Raw genomic sequence first — 15,106 nt, forward strand, 5'->3', positions numbered from 1 at the left:
TTCATTAGCGAAGGCACACAGACATCAGAGGGCGAAGTGGGTTTGTGTGGGGGTGAAATGGGCAAACACAGCACCACGACGGGCCGCTCCAGACTCGATGACTTGTTTTTGGCAGCAGGGACCCATAACTCATCCACAAGTCCTCGCATTCAGACTCACCATTATAAGCCAAGTGTTTACCCAGTCATGCACTCACTCTACTGACTGACTGACTGCACCGATACCGGGAAATAGAAGATGCATTGGCATTGTTGATGGAAAACGAGTTCCCTATGGATAGACTGGAGCGCATGCTGCCATTCTCTATATTCTGTTTCTCAGGGAAATCAATAATACATTAAAAACATGGATTGAAACTCATCACAAGCGGATTATTTTTGACTTATATTTAAGTCAAGTCAAGTCACATTTATTTATATAGCGATTGTATCAAAGCAGCTTCACAGTGATGACATGAAAATAATACAACACAGATCAATAATATTGTTGAATATTAAATGTCCCCAACTAAGCAAGGCGACCAAAACTCCATCAGGTGATTGGATGGAGAATTTATATTTCAATTTATAATATAAATCATGTTTTTCTCGTTCATATAACATCAGCTATGAATTGTTGATGTCATACTTCAAGATTAATTGAACTAGAAAAACCTAACAACTCGATTGGCTGCGTCCGAAATCTCACAGTCTACTCTCTTATGATCGTGATTTTAACAGTAAAATACTGTAAAAATGCTACAGTGAAAAACTGTTAATTGGTTAACAGAAACTTTCCTTACTATATAGGGTAAATAACTGTGATAGATCTTATGGTACATTTCATGTAATTTTACTGTAAAATACTGTTTAAAGTGAAAATGAACAACTCATCGTATAATTTACTGTGAAAAAACGTAAATTGACATTCCCAGAATTCCCTGCGTGACAGTCCACACTTGATGTATTTTTGTTGAAATAACGTTTTTTCATAGTTTCTTGTGAAAGAGCTACATTTGATGGGTTGCCATATATCATGTGACTCTTATTACTGCTGTGATTGATGGATCTTAGTATATTACAATGGTATAAAGCAGATATTAACACTTCACATGGTCGATAATTTAACAGTATATCAGATAATTAAATATGGTTTATTTCCGTGAATGTTAAGTTAAGCCTACCATAAATTCTTGCTACCGTATTTTATACAGTAAATTTCTGGCAACCACAGCTGCCGGTATTTTACCGTAAATTTAACACATTTTTTTTTTTACAGTAATTACTTTACGACCACTAAAAAAGCATTTTAGCACATCTATAAGTGTGTAGTATGAATGTAATCTTGTTGTCATTATCATGTGACCCAATGTGTCGCTTCACTGTCATTCACAAATCCTCTCCCGGGGGCTCATGGGTTAGTAAAGTGTCCATCGTACTGAAATCTCAGGTTATCCGGGTACCTTTGCCTACTCTTTTATGAGTACTGTGAATTCTGACATACTTCTATTGTCCCGTACTGTATAGTAGGGAAGTATGCGATTTCAGATGCAGCCTCAGTTTTGATTTGGGATTGTTTGACATTTCTGTCACCAGTTCTGCCCCAGTATTGCTTTCCGCCATATATTTTTCCTGTTTTTTTGAAGATCGTTTGACATTTTCTCATCATGTTCTTGTACTCTCTCTCATTCAGATTTCATCCTGTTATGCTAAATTTAATAGGATGTTAATTAAATTACAAACCTTTAAAGGGATAGTTCACTTTGAAATTAATTTTTGGTATGTTTTATCTGACCTCAAGGGCATCCAAGATGTAGGTGTCTTTGTTTCCACAGTATTTTCAATTTTGATATTTTTAGGTCAAACCGTTAGTCTATCAGTCATATAATGCAGGTCTATGGTCACCACCTCAAAGAGCATGCACAGAGAAGTCCAAATTAAACATGATTTAATGACTCGTAAATGTAAGTACACATTGATGGCCTAAGACACGAAACGAGCGGTTTGTGTGAGAAAACGAACAGTATTTATATCGTTTTTACCTCTTTTAGCCACAAAGCGCCCTCAGATCACTTGGACGTGGACAACACTATAAAAAATGTTATGATCAATACATATTTTTTACATTGCTTTAACTCGTATTTAAGTCCGTTTAATGTCATTCAAGTTAAACATTCAATTTGATTGCACTTAAAAAATGAAGGCCGCGATTTTTTTTTTTTTACAGTGAAATTTGTTTTAAACGACACAACATACACAAAAATAACAGAAGTACAGGAGCCATCTCAGAGAATGACTATCATAAACACATAATTCTCAATATCAACTCTCTCAGTAGCATGCGATGTTAGCAGTGTTAACAAGCAAACTCAAGCCTGGTGAGGTCCACATGGGTGAAGCGGGCACCAATGGAAAACAACAAATAGCACACTTCAGAACACAATGATCTCATTTGTCCTCACAGTGAGGGGTCCTATAAGCCGTCCTTTCCTCACCTGTGTGCCGAGCACACTCTGAAGAGCGTATTTAAGAGACACACTTGCCAGGAAGACAGAGACCCAATGAAGCTATTATTAACAAAGGGTCAACACAGGCAGGCTGCCATATGTGTGTGTTTAGGATGTTATGAGTGTGCAGACAGAGAGAATATGATCAGATGCATTTGAAGAAACACCTGTGGTTGCTCTGTAGGACACCTGTGTGAAGTTGAGGAGAAATGACTTCATTATACCTTCACTAAAAATCACAGGACATAAGTAAAAAGCTATTGCTATAGTTAGTTAGTCGCTAGCAGCATTGATGATGTTGGTTTGATAATGCAACGTCATCCGGATTTTTCTAAGTGTCCCTATTTACATTCATAATGCACATAAATGTGACGTACGGGGTTAGTGCCGTCCTCACCGTTTATCGCATCCTCTAGCAAACAAAACTGCAAATTTGGGTTGTTTCAACCCAAATTTGGGTCAAATATGGACAAATCCAAATGTTGGGTTGATAGTTGAATATTTTAAATTATATTTTTAACCCAACATTTGGGCTTGTCCATATTTGACCCAAATTTGGGTTAAAACAACCCAGCATTGTTTAGAGTGCACTGTTAGACCTTACCAGGTTTTTTACAGTAAAATACTGGCAACACTGTTGCCAGTAATTTACTGTAAAAATGCACTAAAACTCAAGTTAACTAAAAAATACAACTTATTAGTTTTAGTGCATTTTTACAGTAAATTACTGCCAACTGTGTTGCCAGTATTTTACTGTAAAAAACCTAGTAAGGTCTAACAGTGTGTGTTATCAAGCCAGATCTTCATGCCCACCCCATCCAGTATTGTAAATTTTGAGATTTTAAGTCTTAAATTTAAAGTCTAAATTAATATATGTGTGTTTCTCATTATTTTTTAAAACCCTCCTGATGCATTCAGGTCCGATTTGACCCGGAAGAGGTATAACTTTTTTTTTTTATTTACTTTAACTAAAAAACATACACTTTGATCAGATGTAGGTCAGGTATAGTATCCTCACATCAAAAACATACAAACACAGCATACAAATATATGCCCGTACATACACGACCACACAGATAAAGTCATGTAAACTTTTTTCTTTTTTATAAACAAAACAGCAACAAAAAAAATTAAATAAATAAATAAATGTTTTGGTTTTTTTTAAAGCTAGAGAGTAGTTTGGGCATTCTGTACGTATATTAACTAGAAAATAAAGTCAGGTCTTTGAGATGTTGCAGATTTGGTCCATTTTTACCGGCACAAAGCAAATTGTTTATGATTTAAAAATGCTGATATCTTTTCCTTGTAATTAATTTCCATCCATGTGTTTAGGGCTCTCGTGTGACAACCATTTTTTGGTAAAGCTCTTCTTTACAACCACCAGCAATATATTTATTAAATATTTATCTCTTTTTAACCATGATTTGTAATCACAAGATGTTTTTCTTTTGTCAAATCAATTTAGATAATTGATGTAGTTCAGATAACATAATATTTTGAGTTTCTGATGATAAAATCAATCTCCTTCATTGTTTTAACTTCATTGTTTCCATTATTTTTTCAATTTCAATGAACTTAAAATTTTAAGGCAACCAGGTTACTTCTTTTTTAAGTTAAACCAACAATATTTTTTTAAGTATAAGGTTTTACTATCAAATGGTATTAAACATTTAAAAATATATTATAAAGATTTATGTATTAACAGAGCAATCCCAGAAGACATGGTAATGGTTTGAGTTTTGGTTTCCACAGTTTCTCTAGCATGATAATAATTTCTGATTTCATAACATTTTAATACAAAAAACGAAACTTTGGATATGTGTTAAGACTCTCAAAATACAAGTGTATTTATTTTTTCTTCAGATTTTTTAACATTGTAAAATGTTAGAGATTACCACTTAAACTAAATTGTCAGGATATAAGCTTTGCATAAGTGCGTTTACAACAGTGCTTTTCAGGGCTGCGTTCTGAGAGTTTGGACCTCCACACAGAACAGACCGAGATCTGTTTAGAAAGACGAACTTTCATGGTTGTTCTCTTTGCTCTGGGAACACACACTGCTCTACAGCTGCCTGTCACATTGCTCCTTCATTATTGTTTGCCCGTGTCCCCGTGACCCTCCAGGCCTCATTTACGCCCCAGTGTTGAGTGCTCAATCACGGCCCGGGCCGCAGATCTCCAGTGCTGTCAGTGAGCAGTGACATCAGCAGCTATATCACACACACACACCTCATGCACAGAGCGTTCGTTTCATTAATGAGAGATCTTAATCCTGATTACCTGAGAAAACAAACCTTTTAAAATAGAATAAAATACTAGGCCTATACCAATACACCACCATTACCATCATTATTATTATTATTCTGATCATGATTATTATTATTACTATTTTTAAAATTGTAACAAAACTTTAAATAATAATAATACCAATACACTACCAATATTAATACTACTACTATTTGTAATAAGAATAATTATTATTATGTATTATTATAATTTAAACAAAGCTTTAAATAATAACAATAAACCATCACTACTACTACTTATAATAATAATAATAATAGAATTATTGTGGACAAATGTGGGCACAGAGGATTATAAATGTTATATCACTGTCTTCGATAAAGTTTTGTCTATCCATTTATGGTGTTTTTTTTATTTCGGGGGTATTTTTGAATTTGTTTACTTCAAAAAGTACCATATTTTTTATGTAAATTATGCTTATTTTTCTGTTTTATTTTATTAACTGCATTAAAATATAATTCCAATAAGTTCTTAGAGCTAAAAAAAAAAAAAAGTGACTTTGCCGTCACCTGGTGTCTTATTTTGGCTTATTTTAGGATGCTCTAAATTACAGTTTTTCCCATTCATTTCTATGGGTGCCCATTTTTGACCCAAATACAAGATTAAGGAGTTTTTTCACCCACTTAACATTGTAGAATTGAGTCAAAAAGCATTGTGTGTGTGTTCAGGAGGCAAACTAAAAAAGTAGCCAAGTCTTGTACCACTTAAAAACAAACAAACTATTTTGCCCACGTTTGTCCAGAATACGGTTTTAGGGTTAACAGCAAAGCGTGCAACATTAATGTTAATGCAAAAAAAAAAAAGGGAGAACGTCTGTCTCTTTTAGAATATTAAATTATTGGAGGGTTTTTTTTTTTAGGTTTTGCCATTTTAATTTTCTCATTGGTGTCAGGATCACTTGCAATTTGTTATTGATTTTTTTCTTCTCTTATTTGAAATGTGTTGACCATGTGTCACACGGATCTGCAGATTCTAGCAAAGCGCTGTGAGAGATTGTGAAGCGCACCACATGCTCTGAGTCTCTTCCACGTCGCTAAAACTGCCTCACTGATTCAGCTCAAGATGTTCAACAATACACATCAAATAATAGAACAGTAAGACTTTAAGTGATTAGACATAATTGTGCACACAAAGACCTGAGAACACTTGTCTATATTGTATAATATGACTTCTTGTTTATTTGTTTTGTTTTTGTTGTATTTATGTGATATTTGTGTTTTTGTAAATTAATTTTTTGCCATGAAAATAGCATGAAATAAAATAATCTGAATCTGAGAACACTTGTATGTTACCAGATTATTCATGCATGTCTAATTTATGATGCATTATATTTAAAACCTCCCATTAATACTGAACTGTTTGATGGGAATTAACACCAATTATCAGTTAGGACGTTATTGTTATTAAGAGAAATGTTTTGTTAGCCGTTAAATTTTGATCATTTACATTTGGGTTGTTTATTGAAGAACTTCAATGACATTTTTGTTCACATTCACTCTCTTAAAATGATCAATTGATATTCTGATAATTGCAGTGTTGTTCAAGATCTGTCCAAAAAGTCCAACCGAACAAACAAAAACAAGATAAATAAAGACCACTGGCAAGTGTCTGACAGAAACAAAAAAAAAAGAAATTTAATTTATTATTAAAATGACATAAATAAAACTCCCAAAGAGTCCAACAAATACAAATAGATAGATATGTACAGATGATTTCTCTATAGGACGGATTGCAGACGTAACTACAGGGTCACTCGTTTTTTCAACCGTTTTCAAAGTCCGTCTTTCTCTCGCTCTACAGAAAGCACATGTAAGACTCTTACAGTTATATACTGCAATACATTGAAAATGGTCGTTAATTTCTATTTATTTACACACATATACATTTTAGTGAGTCAACAGCACGATTTGGTCTTATTAATATTTTAGATAACATTATTAAGAATAAACATAATAATTGGCCCCATTTTATGGCGGATGTCTAAAATGTGAATATAGATACTCTATGATTAAGTGATTGTCAGCTCTTGATTGTTGAATTTAAAAATGGACCCGTTTTCTGAAGCTCTTCTAGATCTTCCTTTGTAGGATGTCCCATAATGCACCATCAGTCTCAGTTGGGTCAGTAGCTCTGTGCCACAGGAGCCCAGGACGCTGTAAGCCTGGCGATGGAGCTCTCAAACTGGGCATCTCCCACGCCAACCTCGCTCAAGCCCGGATCATACATGGAGGAGGGAGAGGACACGGGCAGAGACGAGGTCAGCCCAGAGTAGGACACCGAAGAGCCGCGCAGGAACTGAGACGTCAGGCCGCCGGCGATGGACCCCGATGATGCCGAGCCCGACGGGGTGAGGGTCGTCCCCGCGACGGACCACAAGCTTGGGTACTGGCTGTGACGCAGAAACAACATGGTTAGTCAGCGAATCCATAGGTTAATACAGACAAATCCTAGAAATTGTAGAAAGTCCCGACCTGGTGTTAGAGGTCGTGTTGGTGGTGTGGGCCAGGGTGCCCATGCCGCTAGAGTTGGGGATCTGCAGGGCTGACCAGCTGTCGTGAGAAGCAAGACTTCCTGAAGAGTTGTCCATGTAGTTGTCTAAAAGCAAAACACAAGTGCATGGAATAAATGGATGACAATGTTACTGTGCTAAAATGGTCTACAATTTTAATTTCTTCCAACTGCACACCCCCAGAATCCATTGCCTTGATCGATACAGTCAAAGGGTACTGTGTAAAAATATGCATTTTACAGTGTCATTGTTGCACGTTACATGGATTTAGTGTAGTAACAGCTATAAATTATTTATATTATTGCATGCAATTAACCCTAAACCAAATCCTCATACACTCTATAGTAGGTATGTTTAATTACACTGTAATACCTACAGTGCGCTATCTCACGACCAATTCGTACGAGTGATTCAAAAGTGGCTAATTCATACGACCTCACTCGTATGATTTGTCTAAACCCATGTGACGGTTATGTTTAGGGGCGGGGTCAGGGGTAGGTCATTCGTACGAATTCATACGAATTGGCTAATTCGAAAAATATGTACGATTTAGCAAACTTGTTACGAATTAGCCACCTCGTAAAATTCGTAGGAATTCCCGTTGGTAATGCTGACAGTCCTTGTTACATGTAATTAGTAATAACAGTAAATTATGCATAATTACATGTTACCTCAGCCAATCAACCAATGCATGTTGCTTGATAATACTCGGTACTTAAATATATAATTACACTGTAACAATGACACCTTAAAATAATGTGTATATATAAATATACAGTGGTGTGAATAAGTTTGGACACCCATGCTAAAGTTGCCTAAAAAGAGGAATAAAAAATCATCTTTTGGATATTGATCTTAATGCCTTAATTAGAAAAATGAGGAAAACTCCAACCTTTAAGGACACCAATTTTCTTTGTGAATGAATAATGTATCATAAATAAATAAATGCTTTTTCCTTAAAATACAGGGTGCATAAGTAAAGTCAGGGCACCCCTATGTTAAATTCCCATAGAGTCAGGCAGATTTTTATTTTTAAAAGCCAGTTATTTCATGGATCCAGGATAATATGCATCCTGATAAAGTCCCCTTGGCCTTTGGGATTAAAATATCCCCACATCATCACACACCATTCACCACACCTAGAGATTGGCATGGTTTTACTTCAGTTAGCCTAATAGCTGGTTTGATTTGCATTGAAAGATGATCTTATGTGATGATGTGGGGATATTTTAATCCCAAAGGCCCAGGGAACGTTATCAGGATGCATATTATCCTGGATCCATGAAATAACTGGCTTTTAAAAATAAAAATCTGCCTGACTCTATGGGAATTTAACATAGGGGTGTCCTGACTTATGCACCCTGTATTTTAAGGAAAAACATTTATTTATTTATGATACATTATTCATTCACAAAGAAAATTTGTGTCCTTAAAGGCCTCATTTTTCTAATTAAGGCATTAAGATCAATATCCAAAAGATGCTTTTTTAATTCCTCTTTTTAGGCAACTTTAGCATGGGGGCAAACACTTATTCACACCACTGTATATCTGCATCTAATTACACTGTTGACCCTTTCCTTACACCTTAACCCACCCTCAAACCTAACCAAACCTGTCCCTAACTAAAAACAAACACAGTAAGTACATTGTACCTACAATTTTGTTTTGTTTTTATGTAAGTTAGGCGGCCTAATATAAAGTGTGACTTAATTCCATTATACAATAACGTATGTAAACACAATCATGCCGGAGTTGAACTGAATGTATTAGCTCTTACTGGTGGTAGTGCTGCGGTGGGGGTAATGGCTGGGATACGGGGCCGCTCTGTGGTTCCTCAGGCTGGAGTATCTCTCACAGTACGAGCCCGAGGAGTGAACAGGGGCCCCGCTGAACTGAGGAGGGCTGCTGCTGGGGCCCATAGGGCCGTTACTGGGCAGGAACCAGCCGCCAACTGCTGGAGGGAGACACAAACGTTAAATATAGGCTACTGTTTGAGGGGACGAGTTCATTTGAGCGTTGGTTCACTTACGCTGTGAGTATCCAGACTGCTGATTGTCAGTGCTGTGGTCTGGGATGTCCTTGTGGTCACTTCTGTTGACATGACAACAACATTTCAGTTACATCACAATACATCAATTATCGAAACGGGGTTACAGAAATGTATTTTTTCTTGTACCTTTCTTTGGCATCGAGGAATGCTTTGGCAAATGGGTTGTGCTTGATCTTCAGAGCTGTGATCTGAAAATAATGAAGGATTAGAGCTCATTAATAGTGGATAATGTTTGATTAATGCAACATTATGAAGGTCGAGGGAACATCTCGGGCGTCATTCATCAAAAACTCACCTCCTCGTTCTGATACGCTGTGACTGCTATAAACTGGGTCTCAGGAAAAGACTGACTGCTGATCATTTTCTGGATCCCGCCGACTTTCACTATGTGAATACGGGGTTCGTATTTGTGCAAAGAGTTCAACATAATCTAAAAAAGAAGAAAAATATTGGTTATGAAATGTAAATGTTGAGTTTTTAAATGAAATTATATACACATATATATAATTTCATAATAATAACAATAATTTTTTTTATATTAATAATAAAAATAATAACAATAATTTCATATATAGTAAACGTTTTACTGTATATTTAGGCTACTTATTTCACCACCGGGATCTAAAGAGTTGCTTTACCTGCCCTCCTCCATTGAGTTTATTGGAGAGTTTGACTTTGCTGAAAGAGACGGGCGCTTTCATCCAGTGCGCGCCGAAGTTGGGTGAGTCTGGGTGGATGTAGACGCAGCTCGGACTCTGAGGTTCGGGTTTTCCACCCGGCACCCACTCGCCGTTCACATATTTCCACCGGTTATTATCGGCCGCCACGAAGTCCAGCAGCACCGAGTACATTGCGTTGGGGTCAAGACCGGAGACACTGGCTCTCAGCACGGGAAACATTCGCCTAGAAGACGAGACAAAGATTTGTCAAAAACATTTTAATAGCGTTCAAACTGAATGACCTCGATAAATTATGATCGCGAGAAATGTAACGATCGAGACACGCTGCTGGAATTTTTTTCCCCTTATTTTTAGGAAAATAAAAATAAAAAGTAAAAATTTAGCGAGGACAATTTTCGTGCTTTTTACGTTAAATTAAGAGGCTACTGAATTAAAAAAAATAAAAAATAAATAAAAACTTTGCTAAATGTCTAATCGAGCGTGTCAAATCTCAACATACCTTCCAGTCTTAGTGACAATCATTTCATTTGTGAGTTCTTTAAATTTGGTCCACAACTCCGCGTCATCAAGGGAAAGTTTAATATCCCGCTCGGACGCGTCGCCTTTCTCGCTGCCCTTCTGAAACTCGCTCTCCACTGCGCTCAGGAGGTGATCCAGTCGCTGGTCGGGACTTGAGGAAGACATATTTCCGATAAAATCAACCTTGGGTTAAGTCCGAAATCACCAAATCCCGGTAGGTTACGATGCTTTGACAGCACGTCTTAAACTGCCCTTTTTAACGCGGCCGGAGTCTTTTTAAAGGCCCGATACTGAGCCCCTGCTGTTACGGGGCGTGACCCGGAGCGCGAGACCAGGCCCATAATAGCGCCCGATAATTTGTCGCCACAAAACGGAAAGTATTCTTGACATAGGCACATTACAAAGTGTTAAAGTGCTTGAAAGTCACTGAAAAAAAAAACGTTTAAGATGCAGGCCATTAATAATAATAACAATTAAATAAAAAATATATAGAAAACTAAGCAGAACTTAAGCTATTGTATTGGACTATAATAATTAATTACTTTAATGTTTTTTTTTAATAATAGCCTAGTCTGTTTTGTTTGTTTTTATTTGCACACTTTTACTTCAGCATTTTTATTTTTGACTATTATTATTATTATTATTAATTGAAATAGCCTATTTTAAACGCATTTCTTATTTTCATGTAGGTCTATATGTTGGCTATTATTAATATTATAATTATTTAAATTGAAACATTGACCAAAAATGCTCATTTTATAAGGCTATCGTGGAATGATAGACTATCAGCCTAAATCTTTTCCTTTTCGCGAACTCGCCTTTGAAACAAAAGAAGGAAGAGAGACGGTGTCTGCTCCCTCGGTGCCTTTGAACTCAGCTGTATATTTGCGAATAATGCTAATCTTTTGTTGTCCCAGATACACATGTGAGAAAGCTCGTGTTTACTGGGACGGGCCATTAGGATGCGGCCATTGACGCGTCCTGCGCCAGTGCTCGACTGAAGTGTGGATGATGGCCCAAAGGTGATATGTGTGAATACCCTTAATCCAGCATGACTCCAGCCACATAAGTGCAGTCCGAAAGCAATATCTGGCATATTTATGCGCTGCTTTTCGGCCTGAATTTTAAATAGGCTACAGCTAACTTTTTATTCTTTTGTTTATAATAATAAACAAACATAAATTATGAGTATTTAAATATTATTAAAGCGTAAATGTAACTGTAACAATACCGTTATTGTTTTTAAAATTGGATAGGGTTATTGTTAATTTACTTCGTGCCAGTTTTAATTTAAAGTAGCCTATTGAATATCAGTCAATAAGTGTAGTGCGTTTCCATGAGAAGTTGAGCAATGATAGGCCTAGCAGTTCCTTGCATTGTGACATGTTTACTTTATCTAAACCTAAACTAATTTAAACAGTCCTATTCTTTTGTAATTGAGAGTTATGTTTATATGTAAATCAAGTTTTTTATTGAAATCATATACAATTAGATACTTCATACTCCGGCTATCGTGCATCAGGGCCAATATAGTGAACTGCAATTTAACCAAACATCTTGTTGGAGAATTTATTTTATTATGGACTCCAGCATGCAACTTTAATTCCCCCTATTTCAGTGAAATCTGTTGCAGTTATTTTATTTAAACACCTCCTGATATTGTCTCATTTTCTCAGTGTATTATACTTGATATAAGATGGTAAGCGTTGGGTTTCTGTGTATCAGTGTCTGTCTGACGCACTTGGAGTTGATGATAGAGGATGTTGATGAAGTCTGCACTTCTTAGGGGCCATAAATGTGAAGGGCCCTTACATCTTTCCACTGCAGATTCAGCTGATTTACAGAGCAACAAACACAGGAAAGTACAGGTTTAGATTAAAAGACAAACTTTTCTTTGTGTTTTCCACGCGGATGGAGGTTTTGAGCGAGTGATGAAGGGGTTAAGAGATTCGGCCTCTCTCTGGCATAAGGACACTCTCACCTCGGTGAGAAATATTACAGAGGACTGGTGCTCCACAAAAGGACACTTATAAGAGAAGATGCATATTTTCCACACTTCTCCTCTCCGGCCTGAATCAGTAAACAGGGGAATCGGATGAGTCAGTCTTTGGAAAATAAAGGAGACAAGATACACACAGACACAAGTTTGTTTTGTGAGGACTTTCCATAGACAGAATGTTTTTTATATCGTACAAATTCTACACTAACTCTACCCAGAAAACTCTGCATTTTTGCATTTTCTAAAAAAAACAAAAAACAAAACATCAGATAACTCGCTGGTAGACTCTTTTATAACTTTATCTTGATCAAATGCATCCTTGCTGAAAAAAAAAAGTTTTCATTTCTTTAAAAAGTTCATTCTTATCGACCCCAAACTTTTATAGCAGTTTATAGTATACAATATATGGTACACTCTAAAAAATGCTGGGTTGTTTTAACCCAATTTTGGGTCAAATGTGGACAAACCCAGCCATTGGGTTACATTTTTAAATGACATTTTTAAAACATTTTAAAACAACCCAGCATTTTTTAGAGTGTTCACTTTGTTCTAACCCAATTTTGGGTAAAATATGCATGGACAAACTCAAAAAATTTAAAAATGTAATTTAAAAATGTAACCCAATGGCTGGGTTTGTTCATGTTTGACCCAAAATTGAGTTAAAACAACCCAGCATTTTTTTAGAGTGCATCATTTCATTTTTTTTTCTCACTGTTTGATATACCAACAATACGTAAATATAGTTTTTAATATTGTGTATCTATCCATTGTGTATCTCTGGAGACAGTCAAGCTCCAAAATTGACTGATATTCTTTTTTTAATGAAGTATTGTGTTAATCATCATCACTTTTAGCCTCAATGATGTGTTAATCATTTCAGTTCTGTTATGATCGCTGCTCTCAAACATTTTTGGCAGCAACTTGGATTTTTCTTGAGCAGTTTTTTTCTCATGCCAGTAATCACATCAAACCATGTCAAGAGCAACCAACATGATTTTTTAAAAATTAAAAAATGAAATCTGGTTTGTTTTCCAGTTTGAAACTAGATAGATTTGGGTGTTGTTGTATGTGAAGTGGCTTAATAACAGAAGACAGTGAGTTTACAGTACTGCCGTCCACACACACAGACACACTCCCCCCTGCTCTCAGCCAGATGTGGATTGAGTCTCGAGATGCGTCTGTCACTGCTGCGTTTCCACTTCAAGTTCAGGAAATCTAAACTTTCCTCTCCTAATCACCCTGCCCTTTGAAAAGGATAAAAAAGACTGGAGGGACGGTAATTGTTCCCCTCTCTCTCGGCCCCCTCTCCCCGCAATAGACATCAGACCTTTTGGATGCTAATGAGAGAGAGAGAGAGAGAAGATGGTATTGCTTCAGAAGCTTCTGATGAACTTTATCCTGTGGGACACAGTGAGGTGAGAGCTGAAGAAACAAACAGCAGAGAAGAAGGTGGTGGAGAGAGGAAATCAGACAGGAGTTTCTCTATACGAAGGACTATGAAATGACATGTTTGTTTTGTTGGTTTTTGTTTTCTTTTCAGTTTGACAGTTAAACACTGAAAACACTTCCACATTACCAAACATTCTTGATGACGGTGATTTTAGATGTGCACTAAAGGCCCAATTTCAACAGTACTCATAGAAATAATATTTACACACTACTGTTTAGAAGTATACTTTTTTTTAATATATGCTCACAATAGCTATTTGATTAAAATTACAGTAAAAACAGTAATATTTTTTATTTCGTACAACAAAAAAAGATACAAATCGAATTAAGCGTAAAACATAGGCTAAATAATTATTAAAAATATATATTTATTCCTGTGATGTCAAAGTTGAGTTTTTAGTATCATTACTGCAGTCTTCAGTGTCACATGATCCTTCAGAAATCATTCTAATATGCTGATCTGATGCTCAAGAAACATTTATGATTATTAATTTTTATTTTTTATTTTTTTACAACAGTTTCAAATTTTGTGTGGGAAACATGATACACTCTTTTTTCAGGATTCTTTGATGAACAAATTCATTTATTTGGAATAGAATATTTTGTAACATTAAAAAAGTCACTTTTGATCAATTTAATGCACCCTTGCTGAATAAAACTATCACATTTTTTTTTTTTTTTTTGAAAATTCTTACTTCAAAAATGTTATGCTTTGTATAGTATATTCATACAATTCCATGCAGCATGCATTACTTTCTGGTAACACTTTTCAACTATGTCTCATTTATTAACACATAAACTAACAATGAGCAATACATTTAAAATCTACACTGTGTGATTTTTACCCCCATCTAGTGGTGAAAAGGTATATGACCATCCAGTGAATATTAGTTTCTGTTCCTCTCAATTCCGATTTCGTTTTAACTCCTACGGTGGCCAATGTAGTCCAATATTAACATGGCTTCCAGTTCGACCTCGTCCATGAGTGTTAACTCAAACGTAAACGCAAAAGGCGAAGCTTGAATTAACCCGGGTATGTCCCTCTTTGGCTAATGTACTTTCAAGATGGAGACGACCGACATTAGAACCCCTTACCCGTATGTATTTTCAA

At 36.0% G+C, this 15,106-nt stretch overlaps 1 protein-coding gene across 1 annotated transcript; it reads right to left on the reverse strand.

Moving 5' to 3' along the window:
- Positions 1 to 6,910: 6,910 nt before the first annotated feature.
- tbxta (T-box transcription factor Ta) lies at positions 6,911 to 10,727 on the reverse strand. The gene is made up of 8 exons (XM_039680526.2): positions 10,528 to 10,727; positions 9,987 to 10,251; positions 9,644 to 9,778; positions 9,475 to 9,536; positions 9,328 to 9,389; positions 9,076 to 9,249; positions 7,261 to 7,384; positions 6,911 to 7,178 (listed from the first exon to the last, which is right to left on the reverse strand). Exons 1-8 carry the CDS (start codon positions 10,710 to 10,712, stop codon positions 6,911 to 6,913), a joined length of 1,275 nt encoding a protein of 424 aa, XP_039536460.1. The 5' UTR covers positions 10,713 to 10,727.
- Between the last annotated feature and the right edge of the window lie 4,379 nt (positions 10,728 to 15,106).

This window comes from Pimephales promelas, chromosome 18 (genome assembly GCF_988280905.1).
Source record: "Pimephales promelas chromosome 18, fPimPro1.hap1.1, whole genome shotgun sequence".
Classification (NCBI taxonomy): Eukaryota; Metazoa; Chordata; class Actinopteri; order Cypriniformes; family Leuciscidae; genus Pimephales; species Pimephales promelas.

Bases quoted from the DNA above. Each gene is read 5' to 3' on its own strand.
- tbxta (XM_039680526.2), bottom strand. From the start codon at position 10,712: ATGTCTTCCTCAAGTCCCGACCAGCGACTGGATCACCTCCTGAGCGCA. The intron at 10,252-10,527 runs GTATGTTGAGAT...CTCGTCTTCTAG, and splicing joins ATTGTCACTAAGACTGGAAG to GCGAATGTTTCCCGTGCTGA. The intron at 9,250-9,327 runs GTAAGTGAACCA...TCCCTCCAGCAG, and splicing joins GCAGTCTGGATACTCACAGC to TTGGCGGCTGGTTCCTGCCC.